This window comes from Ictalurus furcatus, chromosome 25 (genome assembly GCF_023375685.1).
Source record: "Ictalurus furcatus strain D&B chromosome 25, Billie_1.0, whole genome shotgun sequence".
Taxonomy (NCBI): Eukaryota; Metazoa; Chordata; class Actinopteri; order Siluriformes; family Ictaluridae; genus Ictalurus; species Ictalurus furcatus.
The window spans coordinates 7888862-7903805 of NC_071279.1; the positions used below are offsets into that span (position 1 = coordinate 7888862).

At 39.9% G+C, this 14944-nt stretch overlaps 1 protein-coding gene across 2 annotated transcripts in view; it reads right to left on the reverse strand.

The window, feature by feature from the left end:
• Positions 1–6775: 6775 nt before the first annotated feature.
• rtn1b (reticulon 1b) overlaps positions 6776–14944 on the reverse strand; it is a 50334-nt gene continuing 42165 nt past the window's right edge. For both annotated transcript variants that reach the window (XM_053613913.1, XM_053613914.1), the window contains 6 exons: positions 11598–11805; positions 10308–10446; positions 9000–9069; positions 8848–8894; positions 8696–8754; positions 6776–7954 (listed from right to left, as the gene is read on the reverse strand). In XM_053613913.1, coding sequence (XP_053469888.1) covers positions 7912–7954; positions 8696–8754; positions 8848–8894; positions 9000–9069; positions 10308–10446; positions 11598–11805 — 566 coding nt within the window. In that variant the 3' untranslated portion in view covers positions 6776–7911. The remainder of the gene's footprint in view (positions 7955–8695; positions 8755–8847; positions 8895–8999; positions 9070–10307; positions 10447–11597; positions 11806–14944) is intronic.

A 14944-nucleotide genomic window follows, 5' to 3' on the forward strand; every position in this document is an offset into this window, starting at 1 on the left:
TGTCTTTTCTCTCTCTTGAAGTTAATACAACAAAAAAATGCAGCTTGTTGCCCTCTGTCCCCATGACTGTCAGAAAGCTAAAAGTTACTGCTTTACCTCTGGTACCTATCCACCATAGAAGTCCCTGTGTAAGTGACGATAAGGGCATTAATATAAAGCTTGCAGGAACTAATGTCTGACCCGTGCTGTTATAGAAAATGAATCAACACCTGACTAATCAGAATTGAGCGTTCAATAACGCTGTAGTATAAATATCTACAGGTATAATGGCTAATATCTGTAGTAGTTGATACTTATTGTCTTCACACCATTTAGAAGAGAATAATCATCGCAAAACATCGCAACTTTGCGACAGCTTCACGATCCAGCCATGAGAATGATTTCAATACATTATTTTGTATTCTCGTGTTAAGGTATGGAGAGTCCTATGTATGGAGACTTTTGGGACACCCTATATTGTGTGGAGATCTTTACCCCAGTTACAGCACAACAACAAAAGAGGCTACATTATAACCACATTTGAAGACAACAGTAAAACGGTTCATTGCTCAAAATCAAAGGAAGGCAAGTATTCAGGGTCAGAAATGCCCCTCACATAGAGCAGTTGGTTGCCATATGGAGGCCTTTGGGTAGCCTTCTGGCCTGTTTCTCCTCTGAGACTCTTAATCAGTGAAGTGCAGCTGGTACTGGTTCTGTTAGAGACTGGGTCAGGCTTCACACTCTGTCTTCTCCATATGAACAAAACAGGTCCATGTGTGCACATGTAGTAATGGACTACTATCAGCATAACTGTAGCTCATTTTAGATAAATGAACTACGGAAAACAATGCCAAATAAGCCAGGCTTTAATCCATCCATCCATTTTCTGTACCGTGTATCCTTTAGGTTTGTGGGGACCCTGGAGCCTATCCCAGGGACAATGGGGCACGAGGCGGGTACACCCTGGACACAATCACACACCCATTCATACACTACGGACACTTTGGACACGCCAATCAGCCTATCATGCATGTCTTTGGACTGGAGTACCTGGAGGAAACACCTGCAACACGGGGAGAACATGCAAACTCCGCACACACAGGGCAACACACAGGTGTGAGGCGAACGTGCTAACCGCTAAGCCACCGTGCACCCACCAGGTTCTAATAGGAATTATTTTAAAAACATAATCTACATAATCTGTGTATGTATGTTTGTATATTTTTTGTCCCAGTCAGGCATTCCTCACAGTTCACAAGTGAGTCTTTTTAGTGTATAACCAACAACGATACCGACTCAGCCATGAAAATCGATCCGTTATGATTTCACTAATGCAGTGACATCAGAGAGGATCTGTCTGTGCACTTTGCATAAGGATGGATTAACCTTTCAGTCCATTATTATATTGCATTTTGTTAAACATTTCATAATTGTGATTAATGGAGCGCGGCATGGATAGTACATAAAATAAATCCGAGTGAGACAAGTCTTCAAGCTTGAACGGATAATAGATTGAAGTTTTTTTTTTTTTTCCACAGAATGCCTCTCCTGTATTCAAATACTTCTTTTACATTTACAGGTTCTGACAGTGCCATCTCTAGGAAGAGCGAATTAGGAATTCAGTGCGACTGACATGCCAGCCGTGCTCCTTCAGGGCTGCAGTGTTCTGCTGGTATTTATTAGACTTTCTCAGACTCCTCTCTCTTTATTTCACCGAAGGTGACGATATTTGTGTATGCCTCTGTATGAGTCATCATTCACTTTCGAGTGATAGGGGGATATTCTGGCATGGCTCTGTTGCTGGGTGTCATATTGTTGAGCACAGAGCGTTGTACATCATCAAGCCTAAATATCACACTGACCTTCCCTTCACACTCAGCATAGCCTGAGCTGAAATGGCATGACAGGGTGGCAGGGGATGATGCATCATTATTTGGTTTACAGCGCTGTACGTACGATCACACTGTACAAACTGTTCAGTGTGTAATAATGCAAGATTAATGGTTACGAATCGTTTAGGGGAACTGCTTGAATTAATATGTATGACTTTACTTTTAAACATTTGAGTATAGTTGGCAATGCTAGTCATGATATTGGCCTTTAAAAGCTGTGTGCATTTCTTGCAAGGGGAATATTTTGTCATGTGGACCTGGCATCTCTGTACCTGTAACAAGTTTATGAACTGAAGAGGTAGAAGTGTTTCTCTACACCTGTCTGAGTCATCATGGAGGAAACGGAGACATACATACTAATGCGTGACTGACTCAATTATATCTAACGTGTATAAAAACCATGACTGGTGTTACTCAGTGTCTAATATGTGTTGAAAAGATGGTTGACTAACAAACTATTAACAGACTACCAAATGAAAAGCATTTAAATCCATCCATCCATTTTCCATACTGCTTATCCTATACAGGGTTGTAGGGGAGCCTGGAGCCTATCCCAGGGAACTTGGGACACACGATGGATGCAGGGTTCCAACACGCACATATCGCAGGACAATCGCATACATTACGGATAATCTGGAAATGCCTACATGTCTTTGGACTGGGGGAGGAAACCAGAGTACTCAGAGGAAACCCCCGAAGCACGGGGAGAACATGCGAGCACACAGGGCAGATGTCATTTCCAGTAAGCCTTCATGACCCCCTCATCCAAATCCTGTTACTGAAATTTTGAATAAATAAAGTTTTTAAACATGTCATTGTATTGCAGCAAACAATAAATAAATAAAATAAACGGCACAAGGAGAGAAATCCGACAACTTGTGCCTGGCTAAGTCTTTTGCTCTGGCTGTAGGGTGTGTGAGACCCAGCAGCTGTCATGTGTCAGTCAGACTTTGCTTTGTTTTGCTTTGCTTTGTGTGTGTGTGCATGTATATGTGTGTGTAAGGCTCAGCTGACCTTTCTACAGGTATAGAGGCAGTCCAGAAGCTTCCCCAAGGCCGAGCAGACCCCAGTGTGTGTGTGTGTGTGTGTGTGTGTGTGTGTGTGTGTGTGTGTGCTTCATCTGACTATATGAGGATGCTGGTGAGGTTAGACCCTGCTGTGTCCTTGGTTGAATGGTTTGAGTTCAATCTTATACATATTAAATCTGTCACCAAAACAAAAAGAAAGAAAAAGAAAGTACACTAAATACTGATTGAACGACTGTCTGGGGAATTAAAAAAAAAAAAAAAAAAAAAAAAATAGAGCTCTGAGGGAATCTTTAGGATTAGACTCAGAATAGCTTTTCTTAACATTACCTTAGTAATAGAGCAATGACATGGAGCTGGGGTATGGAGAGTAAAAAGATGGTTGGAAACATACGAGCATGATTCAAATGATAAAGAAAACGTGTAATTCTGGATTTTTAAAAAAAAGAAAAAACAACTTTAGTGGGATTTTGAAATAAATAAGATAATAATAATTAGACAACTGGATGTGGTCACTGCACATGAATCTTTAAATCCCACACTATATCTTACTCACACTTTGGATGCTGTAGATTGTCCTGGTGTGATCTCCTTTGTTCCTCCATTAAGAGTATCGAAAGTGCAAAAAAACAAACAAAAAAACTCAACCACACAAATGCTGTATTAGCCACAGGATGGCGCTGCTGTGCCAAAATGTATAATAGCATGATGTCTCCCAATGCCTCGCCCTCCTTTGTCTCAGGTTATAACGTTTTAGTAAAATTAGCCTACAACAATGAATGAACAGATACAGAAGTGTGCCATGCAATAGACTGAGACTTCTCTATCAGTTAGGGGGGGAAACCCCTGTCACATTATCAAACAAGTTTTTTTTCAAGAAAGATTCTATTATTAGGCTACATACTAATAGCCTACAGATTGCCTTACCTAAGATTTTTGGTCAAAAGTATGTGTACACCTGATCATCACAGCCATATGTGGTTCTTCCCCAAAGCGTTGCTATACAGTTGTATAGAATGTGTTTGTATGTTGTAGCATTACAGTTTCCCTTCACTAGAACTAAGAGGCCCAAACATGTCCCAGCATGACAATGCCGCTGTACACAAAGCGAGATCCATGAAGACATGATTTAACAAGGTTGGAGTGGAAGAACTCGAGTGTCCTGCACAGATCCCTGACCTCAACCCCATTAAACACCTTTGGGATGAACTGGAACACTGACTGCACCTCAGACCTCCTCACACATCATCAGTACCCCCTCACTAATGCTCTTGTAGCTCAATGAACACAAATCCTCACAGCCACGCTCCAAAATCTAGTGGAAAGCCTTCCCTGAAGAGTGGAGGTTATTATAACAGCAAACGGGAAATAAATCTGGAATGGGATGTCCAACAAGCACATATGGATGTGTCCACAAATCTTTGGCCATATAATGTACTTTCCAGTCAGAGACTGATTTAAAGATGACATAGGCTGAAAGTTTTTAGAGAGTATTATTTATTTCATGTTTGGAAATGGTAATGCTAAAACATTAGCTTAATATTTATATGTTCCATTGTTAATATTTTTAACATACACTGTAATATACACTGACCGTTTTTGTTACTTTTCATACTGTGATACCTAACAAACTAAATGTCTTGATTTTGATGTCTTCTTAATTTTTATCCTAAGTAGACCTAATTGTCAGTGACAGTTCACATTGTGAGGTAGGATCACGTGTTAGCATTTGAATCTAATGCATGGCTTCACTACAATGAGGCACATGACTCTCATATTCTAAATATTTCCGTTTCATGTAAATATTTATCAGATGGCTAAATACATTGTTGCATGTTCAATAATTCTGCATGTAATATTATTTTTATGTTTTGGATTAAATTCATGAGGGGCACAGTGGCTAAGTGGCTAGCATGTATGCCTCACACCTCCAGGGTCGGGGGTTCGATTCCTGCCTCCACCCAGTCTGCATGTTCTCCCTGTGCTTCGGGGGTTCCCGCCTCCCCCAGTCCAAAGATATGCATTGTAAGCTGATTGGCATCTCTAAAGCGTCCACAGTGTGTGAATGTGTATGCGATTGTGTCCAGGGTGTCCTTTATCTTGTGTCCTGAGTTCCCTGGGATAGGTTCCCCACAACCCCTTGTAGGATAAGCGATACAGATAGTTGATAGTTGATGCAGATATTTGGAACCTAACAAAAGGGAAATCATTTTCACCAGCAGGGGGAGGAAGAAGCTCAGACATCCGATGAGTGAAGCGCTCTCAACAGAAAAACATATCTGACATCCTTCTGAGCTGCCATTGTTCTCCTGGTTGGAAAGACTGCAAGACAATAACACCCTGATCCCGATATAAGATCAGTCATTACGGTTGAGCTTGTTATTTTATAATACAAATCTGTTCTTTTATGACAGATGTGAAGGTATATTGGAGGTTCAGCTATAGTTGTCAGCTATGTGGAATATAAACCTTATCTTGAGAACGTCTGTATGGTTTTGAGAAAACTTTATTACTCATACTTTTATCTTTATGTTTCTTAGGACTCATTCTCTTAGAGAATAGGATGATCACTGGGGTATTCACTGCCATATCTCAACAGCACAGCATCCGTGTCCATGCCACCTGCTCTTGGCACAGGGATGTGTGTGTGTGTGTGTGTGTGTGTGTGTGTGTGTGTGTGTGTAAGCATGGCACTGGGAGCTGACAGACGGACACCATTCTGATATCCTGCCTCGGTGAGAGGTGAGCTTCTATCAGAAACCCAAATCAGCTTAACCACCGAGCTTCCGCTATGTAAACCTCATATCCCAGAACAAATATACAGTACTGTGCAGAAGTCTTAGGCACGCGTATTGAAATGCTCTAAAGCAACGTTGTCTTCAAATTAAATGAGACAAACAAACAAACAAAAAAAATCTATAAAGAGCAGTAAACAGTAATAAAAGAAACCAAGTCAATATTTGGTTTGAGCTCCATTTGATCTTTAAAAACACATCAGTAGCCTTTGTGCAGTTTTAGAAGGAATTATCTGTAGGTTTTTCTAAGCATGTTGGGGAATCTGCCACAGTTCTTCTGGAGACACTGACTCTCACACTTGCTTCAGGTAAAACCCAACAACCTTCATTATGCTTTGTTTTTTTTTTGTCTGATATTTTAGAAGCATATTATGTAATATGTTTCTATTATGTAATGCCTTCTTTCCTGAGGTACAACCATTTCTCAGTAACATTGAATTTTTTTTGTTGGAAACGTCATGTTTGGAAATCTACAGGCTGTCCCAAAAGTCTCCACACACACACACACACACACACACACACACACACACACACACACACACACACATATATATATATATACTAACTTTGGGACACCCTGTATTTTATTTGACCGACCCAATAATGCAGAAGTCATAAAATAAACATCTAAGACAAAATTTGTATTACATCAGTTTTACTGACAGAATTTCACTATGGTGGCTTAATGGTTAGCACGTTTGCCTCACACCTCCGGAGTTTGGGGTTTGAATCCAGCCTCCACCCTGTGTGTGCGGAGATAGCACATTCTCCCCGTGCACCGGCGTTTTCCTCCGGGTACTCCGGTTTCCTCCCCCAGTCCAAAGATATGTTGTAGGCTGATTGACATGTCCAAATTGTCTGCAGTGTGTGAATGTGTGTGTGTGATCGTGCCCTGTGATGGTTTGGCACCCTGTCCAGGGTGTCCCCTGCCTTGTCCCTGGGATAAGTTCCAGGTCCACCCCCCCCCGACCCTGTGTAGGATAAGCGGTACAGAAAATGACAGCATGGATGGATGTCACTATGGAATCACAATAATCTGTGTGCCAAAGGAGTTAAAAAAAAAACCAGAAGATTTTGGACAGCATACATTTAAGAACATTTATTTTTCGCATTCAGCAGTGAGTACATTTTAAGTGCAAATAGTTAAGAGTCCATGGCTAAGAAGAACTACACTCGACATAGTACAAAGATGGACACAATCACAAAGCTGGCATTCTCTTGCTTTAAGCTTCCTCCTCCTCCGTCTCTTTCGTTTGTTTGCATTTCACTTAAAAGAAGTTTGACAACAGTACCTAAAAACATGAATCTCTGTAGTTCCTGTAACGAATTATTTATATATATATATATATATATATATATATATATATATATATATATATATATATATACATATATATATATATTAAAAAAAAACACTACAAGTTAGTTTACCATACCTAATCAGAACACTGCTAAATATTGGCTGTTTTGCCACACAAAGAAGGTAAACCTTGGCATGTCCACGCGTCTAGCTGAGTAATATTTAAGTGTATATGTTTCCAGGTATAGTGAGAGAAGAGAAGACCCACCCAGTGCCACAGACAAAAAAAGCTGCTTTTGGACTTTTTTTTTCCCCCGAAAAAAAGAGTAATAATAGGAAGAAGAGACTATCACAGGAGAGCACTAAAGCTGAAGACATCGTTCACACACTACAGAGTAACGTCTTCAGCGCCGCTGAGAAAGCCCAGAGCACAGGAAACCAGAAGAAAAGAAGAAACGCATCAGCACTTAAGACTCTTGACTTCATGCACTTAATAAGCAACACAAAAACACAGATTTTTTTGTTGTTGTTTTTGTTACAACTCTTTCATATGTCACTGTTTTTTTTTTTTTATTTACTAGAGCTTAGTGCTTGAGTGACGGCACATTTTTCATTTTTTTCTCTCTCTCTGTGGTTATTGGGCACGGGTGGGACTTCTCTGAACGGCTCGGCTGCTGCTCTAAACAACACAGTGCGCACAAAGTAGAACTATGCTCCAGTAACTCGTACATGTGCATGTGTATCTGTACATGTATGTATGTATGTATGTGTATGTCTTTATTAGTGAGTGTGTGTGTGTGTGTGTGTGTGTGTGTGGGTGCGTGTGAGTGAGGAAACCCATGAACTAATGAGAAGCTCTCCCTATAATAAGGGAAAGCCTGGTCATGGCCTCCTTGTATTCTCCAGTGGCTCTGTGCTGTTTACTCAGCCTTTCGCTTCGCCCCTGGAATCTTCTCCTGGATCCTGTAGAGGCAAACACACATACTCTTGTCAGGTGACTGGACCTGTAGTTCTGTTCATTTCTCTTGTCTTACACTCGTCATTCTATTTGTACTTTATGTGCTCTGGTGTACGGAGCCTGTTGTAAATGTATGTCAAATATGTCACTGTTTGAATGCTTTCTTCACAAGATTACTGTATTTAAAAGAAAAAAAAAAGTCTACTTTCAAATAATTGAGATCCCATGTTCTATACATGCACATGTTAATGTGGTCAATATCACAAATTTGATTCCATTTAAATAGTGACCTAGAAATTGTGTAACATCTTGGATACTGAATAGTCAAGATGTTGATTTTCCTTAATTGTTTTAGAATTTTCAAATTCCTAAAACCAGTTTTATATGAATGAATAAATAAATAAATAAATAAATAAATATCCCAGATTTTCAAAGTGTATAAAATATTTTTTTTGGATGAACCTGTGCTGTGTTTGCAATTGTTTGATATCTATGACAGCAGAGTATTTTTGTGAATTTATTGAACAAAAGGTCAAAAGGTTCAACAATAAAGACAATTTTTCACAGCCTTCTTTGCTGACATTTACCAAGGGTGCCAATATTAGTGGAGGACACTCTGTATGCTGTTGCGTCCGTGTATACGGATTGGATGACAAAGTTAAATTGAGCTGCCTTGGCATTGATACATGAGTAATTTTGGAAAATGGCAATGAGGACCAATGATGTAAAGGGACGTTAGGACTTACTTCCCCACCACCGTGTTTACTTGAGTCCTTACGAGTCCCACATACTGGTCAATCTGTGCCTGAGACAAAAGAGAGGGACAGATGTGATGAGGATGATCTTTAGATGAGAATAATTAGAAGCGCAATAAGAACGACGTATGTGCAATACAAACCTGGTATTTCTCATACACCACAGGCATGGTAAACATGGACACCACAGCTACAGGACAGGATTGAAAGAGTCCGGTTAGATCCACTGTAACTAAATTGAAAAAAAGTAATGTTGGCTTTTGATGAAGGGAATTGTAATAAAAGGAGTTCTCACCCATGATGAGGAGAGTGAGGCCATTGAAGAGCGCTCCCACGTAGGTCAGCAGCCACATGACCACTGCGAACTGAGCAAACGTAAGATTAATGTTAGCGAGTGTTGTGGAGATGATTTCAATGAGATGTGCACATAATATCAATTCAATTCAATTCAATTTTATTTCTATAGCACTTTTTACAATGGACATTGTCTCAAAGCAGCTTTACAGAAACATTTAAACACAGGATACAGATTTAGAGTGTGTGGATTTATCCCTATTGAGCAAGCCGGTGCAATATCAGTGTGCAGGTTATGGAAAAAACTAATAAACCCACAGAGGATCATTCTGTATCATTGAATCAGAATGCAGCAGCACGTCTCGCCTTCAACCAGCCCAAAAGGACCCATGTCACACCCCTCTTCATCTCTCTCCACTGGCTTCCTCTAGCCGCCCGTATCAAATTCAAGGCCTTGATGCTCACGTACAAGACCTTGTCTGGAACACCGCCCTACCTCAACACTCTCCTGAAGGCTTACGTTCCCTCACGCAATCTGCGATCGATTAATGACCCACGCTTAGTAGTGTCTACTCAGCGTGACTCAATGTCCCTTTCCAGAACCTCCACACTAACTGTCCCTCAGTGGTGGAATGAACTTCCAACCTCAATCCGGACCACAGAATCTGTCACCATCTTCGAAAAACAGCTAAAGACCCACCTCTTCCGAGAACACTCAACCAACCCCTAAAACGCCAACCCACACAGAAAAAAAAAACCTACTCTGGCTCTTTGCTTCTCGAGAACTCAATTAATAGATCTTGTATGGTAGAACTACTTGTATTGTTCTCCGCTTGACATTTCCTCATTTGTAAGTCACTTTGGTTAAAAGCATCTGCGAAATGAATAAATGTAAATGTAAATGTATTATACCCAACATTTTAAAACTCTTTATCGCTGAAAATATTCCTCTCTCAACTCTTATTCACATTTTAAAAATGAAAAAATCTTGTACGGTTTATTTTGTACAAAAATATTGTTTATATATTAAACAATAATATAATATATAATATAATTATATATTAAACTATAATTATATATTAAATTAAATATAATTATATATTAAACAATAATATTGTTTAAATTATGTTATAATTATGTTGGTACATGTTTATAATTTGTATGCCATTATGTGTAACAGAATATGGATTATAGGAAAGGTTTCATGTGAGTTCTGGCTTGGAGAAAGACGTAGATTATACTTTGTTTATAAATCAACACACATGATTTATTATTATTAGGATTATTATTAGGATTATTATTATTATACCTTTAGTGAATCCACCAGGTCCTGCACTAGGAAGAGCCTGCGTAGCTCCTTCAGAGTGTTGTTAATGTAGTTCTGGGTGTTCTCGGCATACTTCTGCATCTGATCATTTGACAGGGACATCTCGATCTCCAGATATGACCTGCACACCAATGCATAAGCACTCAGTCTCTAAAGGAAACACACACGTTGCTGTGTGTTGCAACAAAAATAAGATATAACGGTTCCTGAGGGATGTGACAAGTAATCATCCGACGAAAGCGACATCAAATCAAATCCCACTCGTGGCTGGGAGTCCAAGAGAGCAAAACTGGCCATGCTTTCTGGGTGGGAAGGATGGTATACTCACTCTCCTCTATCAACCACAGAGCCACTATCCAACCATTGGCATCTGTGAGCTCATGTATGTGCAAGAAGGTGGATAGCGCTTTCCTCCATATGTCTTATGCTGTCCTGTGACCCAGGACAAGCAGCAGTTTGAAAAGATGTGCTTGGCTGGCTTCATGTGTCTCGGATGAACCATGTGTTAGACTTCACTCTCCACGGTTGGTAGTTATTGTATTTGCCAAGGCCAAATTAGGGAGAAAATGTTTCAGATAACCAAATAAATTAAATAAGGTAGTTTTTCCACCATCAAGTTTTGGATTTAAAAGTGTGTATAGCGTGCACAACCTTGCTCGGTTAACATTTATTGGTAACATTAGCTACATTTATTTGTGGATTGCTCCATGTGCCTTTACACATCGAGTGCCATGTGTTTGAAACACCTGTATCCGTTTGTCGATCTCTCACGCAATTGTGTTTTTTTTTTTTATTGGATATGAATCAGTCCAATTTTCGCTAATGCTAACTTTACCCTGACCAATCACAGCAGAATTGTGCTCAGCCAATGAGCTTATGCTTTACAAACACTGGAGGCCGTGTTGGCAGATCCTTGTTTTAATAATTAGGAGAGTTTTTAAATTATTGAAGCGAGGTGGTTCTCCTCAGGTCGGGTACTTTGCATTTGGAGACCTTTAGATAAACTATATTAATATTCAGCAAAAAAAAATGCAGATAATAAATGGTACCATTGTAATAATTAGTATCATTGGATCCATTGTGAAATGCACTAAACTAACAATTATGACAATACATATAGTCGTTTGAGATTGTTTAGAGTATTTTAGGACCCTAGTGATGAAATAACTATTTTGGTAAACTGTATCTTTTCAATTCTGCTCCGTTAAATATGAAATGAAAAGCTTTTTCGAATAATGCAGCTAATATACAGATACACTGAAGAAGTCTTACTTAAAGGGGTGTCCTTCGTCGGTCTTCTGCACTGCCTGGAGGACGGACTTGTAGACTCTGAAACTGATGGTGGCGGAGAGAGCGGCCAGGGCTAAGTAGGCCACCACACTGACCACACTGAACTGAGTCAGAGAGAAGAGCAGCAGCAGTACACTGCTAAACACCAGGCCAGTCTGCTTCACATCACGCCAGTACAACAGCTCCATCGCTATACAGTGAGACAGAGCGTGAGAGAATGAGAGAAATTAAACAAGTTATGATCTTGAGTAAACCGCTAATCTTTCAGACAGAACTGACCTTAACATAGCATCACAGTAAATGTATGACAAAATCAGTCAATGGCTAACATTGGTTTTTTTGGTTGCTGTTGTTGTCACCCTTCTCTAACTTTCTTCCATTTTATCCCTCCTGCTCCTGCTCACACCTCTCATCCTCCCATTTCTAGTCAAAAGGCAGCATGGTGGTCATGGCAACCGACCCGAACCAGATGCTCAGCACTGTCAGCTAACATGATCAGATATGTGATGCAATCCTGGGTTCTATGGGTCATATCTGCTTGTAGGAAAAATGCTTATTATTATCCAAGCTTTCTAAAGCACGACAGGGATGAGTAATTATTTATAAAAAAAAAAAAAAGCAAGATTGCCAACAATATGGTGGGAAAGACTCCAACCTGACTGACAGCAAAAATAAACAGACTCCCATATGTGCCCGCATTAAAATATATTAGCATATCAATGAATTGTAGCCCCACCCCCTTCCCATAGCAATCTCCTCCCCTTTCCTTTAATTCACATTTCATTATACAGCCCTATAAGATATTATTAACTAGTCAACAGTCAAAATAGCACCCTTTCAAATCTCTCTCTCTCTCTCTCTCTCTCTATATATATATAGTAATCTACCATCCATAAGCTCTCTCTCTCTCTCTCTCTCTCTCTCTCTCTCTCTCTCTCTATATATATATATATATATATATATATATATATATATATATATTCTAATCTACCACCCATAAGCTCTCTCTCTCTCTCTTTTACATATTTTATCATTTTTATATGCCGTCTCTGCTAGCAAGCTGTAAAAACTGGAGCATTATTTTGAGCCATGCTATGCTAGCAGCTGATGCTCCAGAAATCTCTACACAGGTTTTGCACATGCTCGCTGGGGTCCTTTGTGTATGTGTGTGTGTGTGTGTGTGTGTGTGTGTGTGTGTGTAGCGGCAGGGTGTGGTTAAGACCACACTACGCGATAAACAGGTGCCGGCTGCTCTCTAAACACCCAGGTAATTTATACAGAGCAGTTTATATCAGATATTAATATACAGCCTTTCAATAAAATGTATAAATCAATCTCAATTAAGCATGCACGCATAGTGAAAAGCCTGCAATCACTAAAGCATGTGGGGTTTTTTTCCCCCCATGGCACAAACAACGTTGACGCCCATAGACTCACATAAACACACACATACACGTGCATTCTCACTCCCTGACACACATCATTTCCCAGATTTTGCACGGTTTCCAATTAAAGCCTGCATGGTAAAAATGCGTCTCCTCCGAATGGTGCTCGGTCGCCACGGAAACAGAGATGGGTGCAATGGAGTGAGCACTGATGCAGTTTCCATAGTAACCATGTTCCATCATTCCCCGGCAATCCCAGCCTCCTTCTCTCTCAGTAAAACAGAGATGACAGGCCTGGCAGACAGAGTAACGAGGCACTGATGAGGTGAGAGGGGAGGGAAAGGATTAAACAGGAAAGGAAAGCACGGGCAAGAACTGGGATGATAGGGGAAAAAAAAAAAAGATTTACTAACATTGCAGAACAAGCTAACCTGCTAGTGCTACCACTAATTTAGCTGTCAATCAGACACACTTTCATCATTAGAGCTGTGTTACGCCACCGTAACAACTGTAAAAACAGTAAGAAACATGTAATGAAGCTAATCCTGAGCGATAAATATCCATGGAGCTGAAGCAAACGTGGAAACCACTGGCATGTATCCTGGTGAAGGTGCTAAAAGAAAGACCTAAAGGCAGACCATTTTCAAGGTAACAAAACATAATCACTAAAATATAGAACACATACTAAGTACACATGCCAAAAAAACCTGTATAACTGTTACTGAATAATTCACTGAGCAAACCCAGAGCAGCTTTTTAGGATGAAACCGACATGCAGCAATCTCTCTTCGTGTTTATTGCCTCTCTGCTCTAACAGCCAATAAAGAATTCTTCGAGATGCTTTATTAAATCACCACATATCAGCTTTCAAAAAAAAAAAAAACAGCTTCGGTATGTCAGATTCACATCTTAATAACAAATTAATCACACACACATTCCTGAAAAGTCAGTTAATGTGTAGTTAATGCAGAAGCGACATTTATCCACGCACACCATCTTATTTCAGAATTCAGCACTCCTCCTCTTTGAAATGATTTGAGGCAGTAACTGTCTGCCCATCCTCCCTGTCTACACTGTTCCCAGACTATGGTACCAATCAGTCTATCAACCCTATGGCTGTGTTGTTCCAATCATGTCTAGTAGACTACACTTCACACTTGTGTAGGTGTACCCAGCATCTGACAGCTCTGGATTTCCAACCTTTGCCATTAATGTCAGATTTAGCTGGATTTCATACAAATAAAGTCATTGGAAAAGGTACGACTGCTAATCACACCATTATCCCTAACCTCAACCAACTTTTCATATGAATAAAGACCCCAAATGATTAAAATACCAAGTAACGAGTGTGTGCGCTCCCAACAAAAATGCACAGTATGAGAAACTGTGCATGCTGTTAGTGGGCAATCAGAGAGATATTCAAAGTAATTGAGTAAATGAGTTCAAGTTCAAAGTAGTGGGTGGAAACACTGAGGTTTTGTTTGTGCTAAATGTTCTAGATAGCCTGGGCAAGGTCAGATCTCAACAAGACTCGGATGAGAAAACACGACCATAACACAGATTACAAGCAATGGGACGCTTTGAAAAACTGGTGAAATACATAATGAATGCAAAATGAGTGTGTTTTGTTCATAAATTATATTTACTTGCCGTTGGCATCAGAAGCATGAACTTGTGGTAAGTATCTACACCAAATATACCATGGTAATCTTTTCTGATACTGGGTCACAATATATAATATATAATATTTTCCTTTCAGCTGGCTGAAACAGGCATCACAGATGTTTTACAGGTCTTTGGTTGTACTATTTTGTACACTCAAAGGCCTTACTAGAACTGAGATTCACGCTTAGGAAATCTCACTGCTGGTGCAAAGTCAATCCATTTACATCGACACTGCCATCGGTTTTGCACTATGAGGTGGAAACACCGAACATATTATTT